A 15,541-nucleotide genomic window follows, 5' to 3' on the forward strand; every position below is an offset into this window, starting at 1 on the left:
TGACAATGACTCTTGGATGAGAGTCGAAACGTCTATTTTTTCTAACTGAGTCCAGATGACTACAACTGAAGCTTTTTCTAATACTAATGTGATGTCACTTCCTGTCATTTTCTCAACAAATACCTACTCGATTAGTGTAAAACTACAATTTATATTTACAACAGGTATAAATACATCAAATAAAGAAAACATTTGAAAATGGTAAAAAAACCTTTCACTTTAAGGGCAGTCATATTTACATCATCATTTGTTCTTTGAATCTTTTTTTTTAACTTATTGTACATAATATTTCAAATTGATCCACCAAATGTGCAACACATTTTATACAATATAAATAATGTGAGTATCATAACATAATGGTATACCTTAGCTGGATTAGTTATCCATATTATGTGTTGTTTTTGAATAATGTCTTCAAAATAGGAAAACAACATGTGTTCTACCTTCAATAGCTTTATTTTACCTTTTAGCATTTACCTTATAACAAATCAATTAGTCTGCTGTTATTTCTCAGAACATTACACACCCACCACCTTTCGCTTCTACGTAATTTGGGTCAAGGTCGTTTGGCAGTTTACCATTCTCTCCCCAGATGTTCAACTCTCCAAACACACCAGTCTCAATCATCTCGTCCTGCCAGGGGATGGGGATGTTCCCTGATGAAAACTCAGTAAAGAACTCAGTATCCTTGTTATCCATAACTATGCCTCTGATGGAGCTGAAGGCCCCCACATCATCAATATCTTTGGCATAGACCATTCTTGGATCAGGAACAAATGGCGGAGGAAGCATGCCTGTTTAGAAAGATGAACAATCATTAATATGGGTTATACATTTACAAACACAAGTGGTATTGACACATGCCTGCTTCCAGACGACCCCAGTTGATGTCCTTAAAGAAGGGCTGACTCTTGAGCTCAGCACACTCATTATTTTTGAACCCTAGTCTGTTTGTTGCATCTTTCATCATCAAACCTTCACAAAAGTCTTTACACTCTTTGCTGAATGCAGGAGTGTAAGCGACAGGGTCATTTATGATTCTGCTAGCCACTTCCTCATTTTCAACCTGAGAAGAAAATACATGTTTTTTGGTCCAATACTGTCAATAACCTTGAGGTTTATTGTATTTAATGTAGGACCTTCTCTCCTCTTATTCTGAAGGGCCCTTTGGCAGCGATCATTTCAAACAGAGTGACTCCCAGAGTAAAGTAGTCCACGCAGTAGTCATACTCCTTCTTCTGGAGTAGCTCTGGAGCCATAAAGCCTGTTCCAAGAAAAACAGAAAACAAAGGAGCACAGATGACAATTGTTCTCTGTGAAAATACATTTGCGTTTAACCATGTTACCTGGGGTCCCTGCATAGCCACTGGTCTTGTCTTTTCCTGGGGGAAGTTCAACAGCCAGGCCCAGATCAGACAGACGTACATGTCCTAAAAGTAAAAAATAAAGATTATTCCAGTGAATTTACATTATTTTTCTTCCTTGTATTGTTGCCACTTTATTCCATGCATTTTCTTGTATGAATACTGCTGATTTAGCTCGATGAGGCTGACCTGCATCATCGAGCAACACGTTTTCGGGCTTGAGGTCTCTATAGATGATCCGGTGCTGGTGCAGGTGCTCCAGTCCACAGATGATCTGACAGGTGTAGAAACAGGCCCTCTTCTCATTGAAGCCAGGGTTTTTCTCATCAACGTTGTACATGTGATATCTGTGGGGGACATTACAATGATGCACTGATGCAACATTATGATGAAGACGTTCCAAGATCTTGATCTATATCAGCGATCTCTACTGTGTGCGGCGTCGCCCCCTTATTGAGTCAATAGACCCATGGATTTAAGATTAAAACATCTTTTTAATGTTGTTATTTTCTAATTCTCACTAATTCAGTGCAGTTTGAAAGCTAAATGTCATGATCAAATACTAATGAATTCCTCAGAGAAATCAGAGGAACTGTCAATTTTTTTATTCTGAATACGTATTTTTCATATTTTTCCAACTCTGAATGTGAAATACATATATTTATCTATATCTATCCATCTAGATAGATATATATAGATAGATATAGATGGATAGATATTCACACGACACTGTGGGGGTGGGATTTAATAAGTATTAATTCATGTCACTTTTTGCCCGTAATAAAGAGCACCGCCCCGGCCCCCGCTTTGGAACCACTGATCTATATTGTTGCACTGTAATGTAATGTACATGGATTGTGAGCTTTATCTCTCGTAGGCTGATTAGTGAAGGTGAGTCCGTACAACATGCTGCTGATGGTAAATAATGTAATTAATTTGCTTAAGCCAATAAATTTACAGTATACAAATGAACTACCTGAGGTCACCTCCATTCATGATGGTCATGACTAAGCAGAGCTCAGTCTTGGTCTGGAAGGCATAGGCCAGAGTCACAATGAAGCGACTGTGGACTTTGGCAAGAATCCTCTTTTCCACCATCGCACCCTGAATTTAATGCAAATATGAGAACAAAATTAGTGCAACAACCATAGATTTGGAAAGCGTACTCTTTGTACCTTTCCTTTTGTTATTTAGACACATATTTGTTGATATTAGATTACATTTTTAACAAAAACATATATCTGGAAAAGTATTTGGAGACATGCTAAACAAAAGAAATGTGTTTACTGATAGTTGTGTGCATACAAGAGATATAGCTTTAGCCTTTAGCCTCCATATCAGAGGTATATGCTCTGTGTCTTTGAACAGGGACGAGAAGCTTGGGGAGGTCTTTAAGACGGCCACAAGCCTCTTTGGATTGAGCTGTTGAGCTCATATAACAGGCCTACTGGTTCACCATCTTTGCTCTTTCCAAGCAGTATTGTTCAGAATCTTTGATGTGTGTGACAAGTAACCATTAGTAACGATTGTGTAAAAGATGTCAGTTCAGGCCATGTCTTACATCATAACCTTTGCGCTTCTTCAGACGCTTTTTGTCCAGCTTTTTGTTTGCATACATCTTGCCTGTTCCTTTTGCTTGACAGGCAAACACCTCTCCAAAACCACCTTTCCCCAGCACCCTGAAGTCCATGAACCACTCCTCGTTGACGGGCTGGCTTTCTAGCCATCTGAATTGAACATAACGTAGGAAATACATGCTGTTCTTGAACCCTGCCAGAGCACTCTTGTCCAGATGTTTGATCAGCTGCTGCTGGCTCTCCTTAAACAGGTCTCCATGTAGGTTCTTGTGATCTTCTTTCACTCGAGTCACAGCCTTCTCCTCCAAGAAACTGCAAAAGGTCTTGGACTTGGACTCATAGTACTTATTAACAATTTTTTGTGCCTTCTGCAGTCTCTCCTTTTCCTGACTGACAGTGTAGTCTTCGATGTCTTTCCACAACTGCCCAGCGTTCTTGTGGGTGGCGTCGCTGTCCAGGTACAGCTGGAAGAGGCGTTTGCCTATGGGTTGTTTGACACACATGCTGTCAAAAGTGCTGTCTACTGTGGTTTTCATTTGTTCACATTCTCTGATGTGAGGGAGTTTGAGCTTGGCACGTATTTTCTTGTCTCTCATGTTGGCTGCAGCAGTGCCATCCACACTGCCACGGGCTGATACATAAGCTGAATTGGCCACCACTGTCTCCAAGCCTCCTATATCCATGGTTCAATCTGGACAAAACAAAATACATGTCAAGGAGATCAAATAAAATCTTACAATGTGCTGCGCCCTGCTGTTCAAACTGGAGTATAACTACATAAGATGGTAAATTCATAAAAAAACGATAGTATGAAAAAAGTATTATCATTATGATTAATTGATGATTATGATTAATTGGACAAATAATTGTCCACGCGCTCAAAATCCTGTGTTTCTAAATCCCTGATGTTCCTTATTTTTCATTGGCAATAAAAACTTTCCTTAAACTTGCATTGTAATTAACCACTGATAAGCATTTATATCACACTGATAAATACATGATTTTGTGCAGAGAAATGCAAAGTGGATCAGTAATCTCAGGCTTAAACCACTTGGGTGTGTAAATTTCATGTAAATAAGCTGCTCAGTCTGTTTTGACCTGGAACATCTAGTATAAATACTGTCTGGCAAATTAGTTCTTTCCCAAATTGACATAATCCAATTAACTCTTCATACCAGAGACCTGCTTATTGATGATTGACCTGCTTGGCTAAACCTTGATCTGCTCTTGTTTAAATATGTTTATGTGTATCAACATAATACTATTGACCAAAGACATAATGTTTATTTATTTAAGTGCATTTGAGTAACAAGTGTAACATTATTGAACTCATTACTCTGAAGTTATAGATATTCTGGATCATTCACAAAATCCAGCATATGAATGTGCATCTATTGATTAGACAGGGACATTGCACGCTACATATATTGAACAGAGATAGTACAATACATTAGTCATCTGTACTCCCTGGGCTGAGACAAAGTAACAGCAGGTTAACAGTATGCAAGTCATTTATCAAATGTTTTAATTAAATATAATGTTTTTCCTACTGTTAAGCATGTCATTTATTGCCTTACCTTCTTTTTTGCCCAAGTCAGCTATCAAAAATGTACACTCCAGATGGAATCAATGCAAATGAATATCCTTTTCCCTTTTGTTTTTCCATCAAATGGAGATGGCAAAATGTGTGCAAGGACCAGGACACCTTTGCCTGCACTGTCTCCCCGCCGTGTGGCTGCTATGCCCCTTGCACGGTGAGTTGGAAAGGTTGGGGCATCGGGTTGAGGTTTACTCTGCACTTGAAATCCGACTTGATAGTTCATTAGCTGGGGAGGATTACATCTTGACATTAGTGGAGGGGGGCTCTTGGTGACAAGGTGTTAATGCAATTCAGCAGTCGCCATGTTTACTGCTGAATTGCGTTAACACTAAGTTAGGTCTCTGTATTTTAAAAAAGTGCAGATCTTAGAAAAAGCCAAAAAATATCAAAGCATTACATTTGCAGAAAGCTTAAAGAAAGAAAGAAGTAAGAGCAAATGCAAGAGCAAACTAATTGTGGAGCAACTTGCATGTTAAATTGGATTAGGAGATGTAGGTGTCTCAGATAATAGCACAGTGCTGGCCTGGGTCACCCATGTATATCATCTTTAAATAAGAGTCAGTATCTCACATCATGTCACACAATCGTATTCATTCATGGATAAAACAGACTGCCAGAGAAAGGCAGGTAAATGAAGTGGCTTTGTTTCAGCTGAGAGGATTTAGAGACAGGTTCAAGAAACTGAGAAGAGGGATTTAAATCATGCAGCTAAAGAAGAAAGAAACTTAATCACAGGACTGAACACCTGTGATTCATGTTGGTATCATTATTGTCAACCTTCATTATGTTTGAACATTGATTCAAAAAGTAGTGTTTATATGTTTATGCTCTGTAATTGTATCTTACATTCAGGTACATAAAGTGTTGTACCTGTACCTACATTATTGTGTATCATATATATTGTGTGTCATGTGACAGGAAACACAATTAGTATCCAAGATATTGAGATTCACACCTGTTCAGGACTTGCACTTTTACTCATTGTGGCTTGTCCATAAGCAGATTTATACATTGTATATTTCTGAATGTGTTTTATATTCTGCTCAGATCATGGCGAATTTCTGTATTCAAAATACACTTCAAATATGTGTACGAGTTGCACATGACCATGTCAGAGCCTGTCACTACTTGACAAACCATCCTATTTTCACAAAGTTAAGCCTGTTTCATTTCCTGTTTGAGGCTAACGCTGGGTAGACGACCCTAAACACAAATCCTATTTGAAGAGGTTCAGATTTGACCCTCGCCTTATAATCCTGCTCAGCAACATAGACTGACCGTCCACTGTCCATGCAGCTGAGAGGACGGAAGGAGAGGTGCAGACAAAGCTGAGGAGAAAGTAGCACTCAGTAGAAGGCTCAGTTTTGTGCCAGTTCACAGACCTATTAAAGACAGTCCTAGTCTATGAATGGCCGCCTGAAGAGTGGCTCCAGCTCCACTGTCTCCCTCGCGTCCGTCTGTAGGAGTCAGATCCTCCCTTCACTGTGGAACTCCTCCAGGTTTCTACTTTTTCCGAAGGTTGTTTTTTGTTGTTTTTCCTGGTCGAGAAGGAGGGTCTAAGGACAGAGGACTGTGGAACATCGTCCCCCGCCACTACAGACATTGCTTAATTCGTTTTTCACTGTGGCCCTCACGACCGTTGTTGTGATTTGGAGCGTTAAAAAAATTAATTGAATTGAAAAATTTAAATAAATAGCCCCCCGCGACCCGGCCCCGGATAAAGCGGCAGAAGATGGATGGATGGATGGAAATAAATAGCACTAATAGCATTGAACTCTCATCATTGCTGTTATTTCTGGTACATTTTGGGCAATTTTATAGATATATATATATATATATATATATATATATATCCACTCCTCCTGCAACTACTCCTCCACTCTTTAACCACACCTCTAATTATCTAATTATCCAGAAGTCCTATTTATACAGGCCTATCCCAGCATCTCTGGTTGTCTCTGTTCTCTTGACCCCACCCTCCGACCCCACCTTCTGACCCCATGTCTCCATCGTCTTTACCTTAACACATCACCATCTAAAGAAAGGGCAGGTTCTGAATCGGCTGGGCTGATCTTTCATCTTCATCATATTATCAACAATAAACATTCTCTCATATTCCATTGTTGTGGCGTGGTCCTTGCTAGTGAATACACACATACGGAAGTATTCCATCTCAAACTCATGTTGGTCCCAAGTCAGATTTTTGGAGGTGTTCTTGGTAAAGTGGGACAGACAAGTTCAATGTATGTAGTGAAAACAAAAATGGAAGGGAATTTGTCCATGGCCAGAATCTGGTGTGTTTACAGCATGTTTGTATGTATGTTCACCTTTCTTTCTCTCTTTCTCCCTCTTCTCTCTCTTTCTTTCTCTTTCTCTCCTTTTTAAAATGTTAAAATTGATTTATTTTTCCGGTATAGCGTACGCATACTTTGAAGACGTATGGTGGCGGTAAATGCACTTTTTCAGTTAACTGCCAATCATCATTAAAAGTAACACAACAAAAAACATGCACAGCCCCGTCCAACTTAACAAACAACAACAATCATATAATTTCAACCATTACAGTATGGAACAGAGCCATGATGGGTCTGTGTCATGGCTCTGTGATGGGCACTTTTGTGTATCCATCTGTTCTTTGTGAGTTTTGTGCTGGACTGGAGGGGAAGCAGTATGTCACCTGTTCCCGTATAACACCACTGAGACCACCCTGCACATAACATCTATGTACATATTATGTACATAGATATTATGTACATAGATGTTTGTGGTTTGGGCCAGGACAACTGTTATGTGAGTAGCTTAAATGGGAAGACGATTAGTGCACTGTCAAAATGTCAAAACATGTATTATTTGATTTGATACTTTTTTATAAGTAAAATGTTATCATAATTTGAATGATATGCCACAAGGAAACTCCAGCCGGTTAAATTTGACTAAATACACACTGTCTCACCCTCACACTTTTGTGGGACAGTGGTTAAACTTTTTATAGTAAAATAAACAATAAGAATTTGTGCTGTTTTTTTATTCATAAATGCCACCCAGTACTTTAATATTTGATGGAGTATTTCTGCAAAGTGAAGTGTAAGTTGTTGTGTCATAGATTTTAATTTGACCAAGGATCAAACAAATTTTCCCGATTTGTGTTAATATCTCCTATGAGGGGCGCACCAGAAGTGGGTTGAGAAAGACTGAAACAATTATAAACGTTTTTATGGTATAAATAAAGGCCGTGGCTGCAGATCCGCGGCGCGGTCAAATAGCCCGGCAGTTTCACGAGGCCGCGGCAAAAAATAACATGGCAGTTTCGCGGCTCTGTAGATACTCCCATAAAGAAATAACACCAAACATACAACTGGGTTTATTTCGCAAAAGAGCATCATCAGTCTTCCTCTGTAGTTTGCGCGCTACATTATGTTGAGAGTAAGTAGCTCATTTCAAGACAGTAGGTGGCGACATGGTTTGTAGCCTGCCATTTAATCCAAAGAAGAAGTCCCACACCCCCGGTCCCATGCTTGTCTCATAGTGCGCCCTGCACAGATTTGACAGATTTAACAGGGATCTATTATAATATCGGCTCTGCCCCGCACCCGGAGGCTCTGCCCCGCACTCAGAGACTCTGCCCCGCACTTAGAGGCTCTGCCCCGCACCCGGAGGCTCTGCCCCGCACTCAGAGGCTCTGCCCCGCACTCAGAGGCTCTGCCCCGCACCCGGAGGCTCTGCCCCGCACCCGGAGGCTCTGCCCCGCACTCAGAGGCTCTGCCCCGCACTTAGAGGCTCTGCCCCGCACCCGGAGGCTCTGCCCCGCACTCAGAGGCTCTGCCCCGCACTTAGAGGCTCTGCCCCGCACCCGGAGGCTCTGCCCCGCACTCAGAGGCTCTGCCCCGCACTTAGAGGCTCTGCCCCGCACTCAGAGGCTCATGGATTTCCTCCTGAGCGGAACGGCTGCCTGCGGAGCGTGCCTCTTCACCAACCCGCTGGAAGTGGTGAAAACACGCATGCAGCTCCAGGGAGAGCTGCGAAGACGGGGCACATACCAAGTGCATTATAGGAACGTGTTTCATGCTTTCTACACCATTGGAAAAGTGGACGGTTTGTCTGGTTTGCAGAAAGGACTCGCGCCGGGCCTTGTTTACCAGTTTTTTATGAATGGAGTTAGACTGGGCTCGTACTCGGTCATTGAGTCATCTGGTTATATCCACAACAGCCATGGAAAGGTCAGCGCGGTCAGGACCACGTTGGCAGGAGCTGTGTCCGGAGTGGTGGGCGCTGTCATGGGCAGCCCCGTGTATTTAGTAAGTGTCAAGGCTTTGTCACTGCATATTATAGGAGTTAGGAGTTAGTCAACTCTAACAAATCACGACTTTTCACAGGTCAAGACGCATTTGCAAAGTCAGTCTACCGTGTCCATTGCAGTGGGCCACCAGCACAAACACCAGGTAGCCCCCATCTAACAGAGTATATGTCTAATTACAAAAGGTTATGCTTAACTCCTTGTGGTCTTTTCCAGGGCATGGTACACGCGCTCAAATTAATCTACAAGGAGCACGGAGTCCTGGGGCTGTGGAGGGGCTCCAGTGCAGCTGTGCCCAGGGTCAGTGTGGGCTCTGCAGCTCAACTCTCCACCTTCTCCTCCTCTAAAGAACTGGTGCTTGAACTGCAGGTGGGGAAATGTCACATTTCAGTAGATCTAGTGCTCCTTGGATTAGGCAGATCCCAAAGAGTTCAGAGCCCAATTCAAAACTTATGGGAATGCACAGAATGCTTGGAGCAATACTGATGTTGTCTGTGATTGAGTGGATACTTGAGAAGAAGACCGATAGTTACTCTACTTTGTAGTCAGTAGCTGCGTTTTTGTCTCCAAAACCGTCATTGTAGCGTTGACAAAAGTGCTGGGCTGAACTACTGAAGGGCTGAAACCCTAAGCCATGTTTAACAGGGCCTCTGCAAAGAACACTAGTTACATAACTCACACCTTGACATATCTTCACGACTGCTGTACTCGTATATATATATTGAGAGTATATAGATATATATCTATAGTAGGTAGGTCAGACGATGTGTCTACTCAACGCGCTGCCATAACCAGAAGTCCTTAAGGCAAGGCAAGTTTATTTGTAGAGCACATTTCATACACAAGGCAATTCAAAGTGCTTCACACAGCAGGGAAAATGCATTCAAATCACAAAGAAATTACAGAAACAGAAATACAATAAAATTAACTAAATTAAAAATGATCAATCCAACTGATTGTCTAAACTAATAAAATCACAAACAAAAGAGAAGAGTGCAAAGAAAAAATCCTTTCAGTCATATGCACAGCTAAACAAAACTGTTTTTAGCTTAGATTTGAACATTGTCAGAGTAGAAGCCTGTCTCACATCTTCAGGAAGACTGTTCCAGATTTTAGCTGCATAAAACTGAAACGCAGATTCCCCATGTTTTGTCCTGACTCTGGGCACCAGCAGGAGGCCGGTCCCTGAGGTCCTCAGAGTCCGAGATGGTTCATATGGCACTAACATATCCAAGATGTACTTTGGTGCTAGGCCATGGAGAGACTTGTACACAAGCAGAGCTGCTTTAAAGTCTATTCTCTGAGCCACAGGGAGCCAGTGCAGAGACCTGAGAACAGGACTAATGTGATCATACTTCCTGGTTCTAGTCAGGACACTATATTTTTGATTTTGGCAATGTTTTTTAGATGGTAAAAAGCTGCTGATGTTATTGATTTGACGTGGCTATTAAAGTTCAAGTCTGAGTCCATTATTACCCCCAGATTTCTAATTTGGTTTGTGGGTTTTAGAGCGAGACTCTGGAGGTGACCGCTAACACTTTCTCTTTGTTTCTGTGGGCCAAAAACGATTATTTCAGTCTTGTCTGAGTTCAGCTGGAGAAAGTTGTTTTGCATCCACAAACTGATCTGTTGGATGCAGTGACAGAGTGAATCTACTGGTCCATAGTCACCTGCCGATAGTGAAACATAGATCTGAGTGTCGTCTGCATAATTGTGATAGGACACATTTTCACTGCGTATCAACTGACCTAACGGCAGCATGTAGAGGTTGAACAGAAGGGGACCCAGGACTGACCCTTGGGGCACTCCACAGGTCAGGGTCATGTGGTCTGAGACACAGCTACCAATTTCAACAAAGTACTTCCTGTCTTCCAGATAGGACCTTAACCAGTTTAGGGCAGTGCCAGTGATGCCCACCCAGTCCTCTAGTCTCTGTAAGAGGATCCCATGATCGACAGTGTCAAAAGCAGCACTCAGATCTAACAGAATTAAGACTGAGGCTTTGCCCGTGTCAGTGTTCAGGCGGATGTCATTTGTCACCTTGACAAGAGCAGTCTCAGTGCTGTGATGAGGTCTAAAACCTGACTGAAAAACATCAAATGAGTTGTTAAGAGGAAATCTGTGAGCTGTTGGTAAACAACCTTTTCAAGGACTTTGCCCCAAAATGGCAGATTAGAGATGGGCCGGTAATGACTCAGTACTGCGGCATCAAGACTGCTCTTCTTTAGGAGAGGCTTTATGACCGCAGTTTTCAAAGACATTGGGAATGTTCCAGATTGAAGCGACATGTTAACTATGTGAATGAATAGTGCTAACAAACTGTTCAGGACAGACTTTAGAAATCTGGTGGGTAACACATCGAGGCAGCATGTAGATGAACTCAGACTGGTGATGATCTCATGAACAGTTTTGTCAGTTACTGGTGCAAAGTGAGTTAGCTCTGAGTGTCTTGGTGGTTTTAGGGGAATTTTTTGCATTGTGGGATTTATAGCATTTTTAATGCCCTGAACTTTGTCATTAAAGAATAATGCAAACTCATTACACGTGGATGTGGAAGTGAGTTCTAACGGCAGCTGAGCTGGAGGGTTTGTTAATCTGTTTACTGTGGCAAACAGGACACGCGAGTTGTTACTGCAGCTTCCAATTATTTCAGAAACACTTCTCATCTTATTCAGCAATTCATAGCCTCGTAATTACAAATGTATCAATGTTAACATCCTGTAAACCTCAGTCTACTCTTTTATAAAGTACTTTCTGTACATATGCTTTGACCTACTTGTCAAAAGTATAGTACAAAACAAACCCAGGTCTAATCCATTGTAAGCTCTATTTGCGATTGTGTAATTTTAACCAATAGTAACAATTCAATATTTATATACAGTACATTGCCAGGGTCGACTTCTATAAAATCCCTTCTGTTTTATTCAGGCATTTCCCAAAAACAGCTGGCTGGTTGCCCTGAGTGCTGGTATGATTAGCAGTGTGGTGGTGGTTATGGCAATGACTCCCTTTGATGTTGTGAGCACCCGACTTTACAACCAACCAGTGGACCATTTGGGCAAGGTAAGGCTTGTTCTGAATTATTATTTCAAATATTTAGTTCTAGCGAGTTTACAAAAAAACATTGCAAAAGACTATTTAATTACAGAAACTTACAGAAAACACGAAACAAAAAAAAACAATAACCTTTGTATGTCACCCAGGGGAAGCTTTATAAAGGATTTGCAGACTGCTTTTCTAAGGCGTTAAAGAAGGAAGGTGTGGTGGGACTGTACAAGGGCCTGGGAGCGTCGTACTTCCGACTCGGTCCACACACCATTCTGTCTTTGTTCTTCTGGGATGAACTACGCAAGTCTTACTGGGGCGGCAGATAACTCGGGGACAGGGACATTCAAAAAGTATAACTCATAAGCTCAGAGTTCAAAGGTTTCTTTTCATGGCAACTTGGTGAGGCAAAAAGAAATCCAGAAGGCCAATAATGTAACACAGTCAAGCGTATAGATTTGTAAATGTTAGTTGCAAATCTAATGACAAGGCAAATGTCTGTATGCCTATGCTGAACATAAAGATGATATGTTTTTGAAGGAAAAGGGGAATAATCTTCCATTCCTTGTAAAGTGAGAGCAGAAGATTCTTCTTGAAGACACAATGAAATGAATTCATTAACCAAAAGAGAAGGCTTTAGGTGAAAGCTAAAGTATAGGGAGTGATTTAGATATGTTTGAATTCCTTTTAACAAATGTTGATAATGCTCACAATACAGCAATATATTTGTTTTAACTTTTTTCCTTTTGAATACGGTGTCTTCATTTAAAAGTTTGTATTCTGAAATTAAATTTATATCCGTTTGTATTATTTATACCTTGAAGAGACTTACTGAATCTTCATTTGCTAGCACTCCAGAATTGTATACATATATTTTTCAAATATAAGTATCAGACTAAAACGGAAAATGCCTCTGTTCTTTAGGAATTGCAGAACTGTTTTGACAATTAGTGAGATTGAACTGTACGTTTTATTATTGAAAAGTCTAAGATTTGCTAATACATTTTTTAAATGTAACCTCGGTATATTTTGTGCCATGTTTTACTGTTACTAACCTGTTCTATAGTATCAGGCTTTAGCTCCAAAACATTGGTTTATTGCACAACTGATAACAGAAATTTGTTTTTAAAGTGTTTTTTCAAAATTTTTAATATCACAAATGTACATTTATTTATCATGTTTGCATAATGTTTGATAATTATGCTTAGGTTAATTTTTATTGGCAGTTACAACATGCTTTGTACAAAATAAAATACTCATCGCATTTTGTATCGCTTTCCTTTTTTTTTTTTCAAAGATAAGATCTGATGTTGGAACTACAAACCATAAGTGGTGATATTTTACACAACATGCATCAAAGGGTTTGAAGGACCGAAGGCGGCATAATCCACCCCTGGTACTTGACCATGTCACTGTAGGCTTATGCTTTCAGTACACATTCTGTACCAATAACATATCATATAAAGTGCTTTTCCAAAGCTCTTTTAACTGAAGACTGAAGTGATATGGCAGGAATGCACGGGGAAAATAGGATTGTTGTATGTCTTCATACACGCATGGTTTTATTAAATCATTATTACGTTTTACTTGACTTCATTAGGGTAACTCGCACAATTCTTTATCTTCCAAACTTTGGGTCTGGTAAGAGGCCATTTCTCATTTAATGCTTTTTTTCCCCAATAGATTTTATGCATTACTTATTATATGCATTACTTATTTGTCAAAAAGTAAGTTCTTTTGTTCTCCGTTAGAAGAGCCATTATTATTGCATTGGCAAATCAACATGTTTTTACATTTATTTTATTTTTTAAATCGTTCTAATATTACATCTTGGCGTCTGGTGCATCCCACAAAACCAGCAAAAGGAGCTAGCGCAACAAATATGCAGGGATTTCTCCTCCAGTGTCCATGATGGGAGTGTCTACAGAGCCGCGCGGCCGAAACTGCCATGTTATTTTGTGCCGCGGCTCCTGAAACTGCTGCGCTATTTGACCGCGCCGTTTTAGACCGCACTGGGTTAAGGTTAGGGTCAGGGTTAGGGTTAGGGTTAAGGTCGGGGTTAGGATTAAGGTTAGGGTTTGGGTCAGGGTTAGGGTTAAGGTCAGGGTTAAGGTCAGGGTTAGGATTAAGGTCAGGGTTAGGGTTAAGGTTAAAGTTAGGGTCAGGGTTAGGGTTAGGGTTAAGGTCAGGGTTAGGATTAAGGTTAGGGCTAGGGTTAAGGTTAAAGTTAGGGTCAGGGTTAGGGTTAGGGTTAGGGTTAGGGTTAGGGTTAGGGTTAGGGTTAAGGTTAAGGTTAAGGTTAGCCATGAGGCTATATGGCAGTGCCGAGGTTCCTGAAACTGCTGGGCCATTTGACCGCACCGCGGCTCTGCAGCTACGGCCTTTAATGATATATACTCAAAAATGATAAATCTCTGTACAAAAAATAGTCACAACTTTATTTTGGGTGTAACATTTGGCAAAGATACAATACAGTATTTTTTTTTTTGGTAAACTTGTCACAGCATCACAACAAGTCAGAAAACCTTATCTTTTTTGCTCCTGCTGTGCCACTCATAGTAAAACATCTGGACAACCAGAACTAAGATGAGGAAAGCCATTGTGTTCAGCAGCTTTCAACAATCATGTAAGAATCCTAAAAAGAAAGGGCAAAATTGATCAGAAATTGTTCCCCCCCTTTAAACCTACCCGATAATTTAAAGTTTTTCCTAGTGCACTGCCAGGAGATCATTACAATAATTAGCCCTGGCCTGTTTGAGCTGCAAGGTCACAGATAAATAAAGCTTCAGTTTGTATTTAAAATATCTTCATTTAAAAAGGTAAAAAAACGTCCTCACACATCTCAAGCAGCATGTTACCAACAGGAAGACCAGAGCAGGGTCAAAAGTAACAGCACTCTTGATTTGGCCAATCAGTCCGTGTCTAAATTAGACATCAACCTGTGGATTTCATGTCTTTTTGAGTGTCTCGGTTCTTTGCTGTACTAAGTGATATTAGCCTTCAACAATCAATCTTCCATTTATTGAAATACTTACGCAGAACACACCTGATGGGATGCTAATCTATACCACAAGATGGCGCTACAAGTGCAATGTTAAACACATCAAGATTAGTTGTTGACCTTGAACATAGCTTCATTGGCCCCAAAAAATGTTTCAAAATTATCAGTGGAATTGCCTTAAAGGAATTAAATGTAAATACATAAAAAAAATTGTAAGAATAAAATCCTAATACTGGCTTTCTGATTGGTCTGATCTAGCACAAGATCTGGAGATGGGTCCCCAGGCCTTAACCAATTGGCTTGAGAGTCCCCTTCCTTCATCATTAGCCCTCTGAGTTGTATATTCTGAGTAATCCTGTGTCCGGTATATGAGGCTTGAGTATTTAGAACATTTCTCTTCTCCCCAGTATCTGTCCATATCAACTTGCCTGCTTTTGAGGTTTTACAACTACATGAAAAAGATGTATTACGTGGAGACGTGGGATTGAAATGGAACATATTACTACAGTATTATCTCAAAAATGGCTACAGTTTATGGCGTAAAAAGGACATGTTTCTGAAAGCTCCATTTCCTGAGTCAACACTGGTATAATATCAGTTTGCCTACACACAATTTTACTGTGCTGTTAACAAGGAAGTAGTTATGTAGTCGTTACAGAT

General features: G+C 40.5%; 2 protein-coding genes across 3 annotated transcripts; one reads left to right on the forward strand and one right to left on the reverse strand.

The window, feature by feature from the left end:
- Positions 1–316: 316 nt before the first annotated feature.
- Positions 317–4,724, reverse strand: grk1b (G protein-coupled receptor kinase 1 b). 2 transcript variants are annotated; one of them, XM_072446328.1, is made up of 9 exons: positions 4,519–4,724; positions 2,926–3,632; positions 2,341–2,468; positions 1,554–1,711; positions 1,347–1,430; positions 1,140–1,264; positions 865–1,066; positions 733–794; positions 317–656 (listed from the first exon to the last, which is right to left on the reverse strand). In XM_072446328.1, the coding sequence occupies exons 2-9, from the start codon at positions 3,622–3,624 to the stop codon at positions 624–626; spliced, it is 1,491 nt and encodes a 496-aa protein (XP_072302429.1). In that variant the 5' UTR covers positions 3,625–3,632; positions 4,519–4,724; the 3' UTR covers positions 317–623. The 2 variants fall into 2 exon arrangements, with proteins under 2 accessions (XP_072302429.1, XP_072302428.1); XM_072446327.1 differs by having other exon boundaries at positions 319–794.
- A 3,716-nt stretch (positions 4,725–8,440) lies between these two features.
- Positions 8,441–12,663, forward strand: slc25a35 (solute carrier family 25 member 35). The gene is made up of 5 exons (XM_072446329.1): positions 8,441–8,836; positions 8,915–8,980; positions 9,052–9,204; positions 11,764–11,898; positions 12,039–12,663. The coding sequence occupies exons 1-5, from the start codon at positions 8,462–8,464 to the stop codon at positions 12,207–12,209; spliced, it is 900 nt and encodes a 299-aa protein (XP_072302430.1). The 5' UTR covers positions 8,441–8,461; the 3' UTR covers positions 12,210–12,663.
- The last annotated feature ends 2,878 nt before the right edge of the window (positions 12,664–15,541 follow it).

Source organism: Eucyclogobius newberryi, unplaced genomic scaffold (genome assembly GCF_026437365.1).
Source record: "Eucyclogobius newberryi isolate DKJ021-1_F unplaced genomic scaffold, fEucNew1.0.hap1 SCAF_15, whole genome shotgun sequence".
Lineage (NCBI taxonomy): Eukaryota > Metazoa > Chordata > Actinopteri > Gobiiformes > Gobiidae > Eucyclogobius > Eucyclogobius newberryi.

Coding starts and splice junctions, on each gene's coding strand:
- grk1b (XM_072446327.1), bottom strand. CDS start 3,624: ATGGATATAGGAGGCTTGGAGACAGTGGTGGCCAATTCAGCTTATGTA. Junction 1,712..2,340: donor ATGAATGGAGGTGACCTCAG/GTAGTTCATTTG, acceptor TGTCCCCCACAG/ATATCACATGTACAACGTTG. Junction 1,265..1,346: donor TGGCTATGCAGGGACCCCAG/GTAACATGGTTA, acceptor TTCTTGGAACAG/GCTTTATGGCTCCAGAGCTA.
- slc25a35 (XM_072446329.1), top strand. CDS start 8,462: ATGGATTTCCTCCTGAGCGGAACGGCTGCCTGCGGAGCGTGCCTCTTC. Junction 8,981..9,051: donor GCCACCAGCACAAACACCAG/GTAGCCCCCATC, acceptor GGTCTTTTCCAG/GGCATGGTACACGCGCTCAA. Junction 9,205..11,763: donor AACTGGTGCTTGAACTGCAG/GTGGGGAAATGT, acceptor TGTTTTATTCAG/GCATTTCCCAAAAACAGCTG.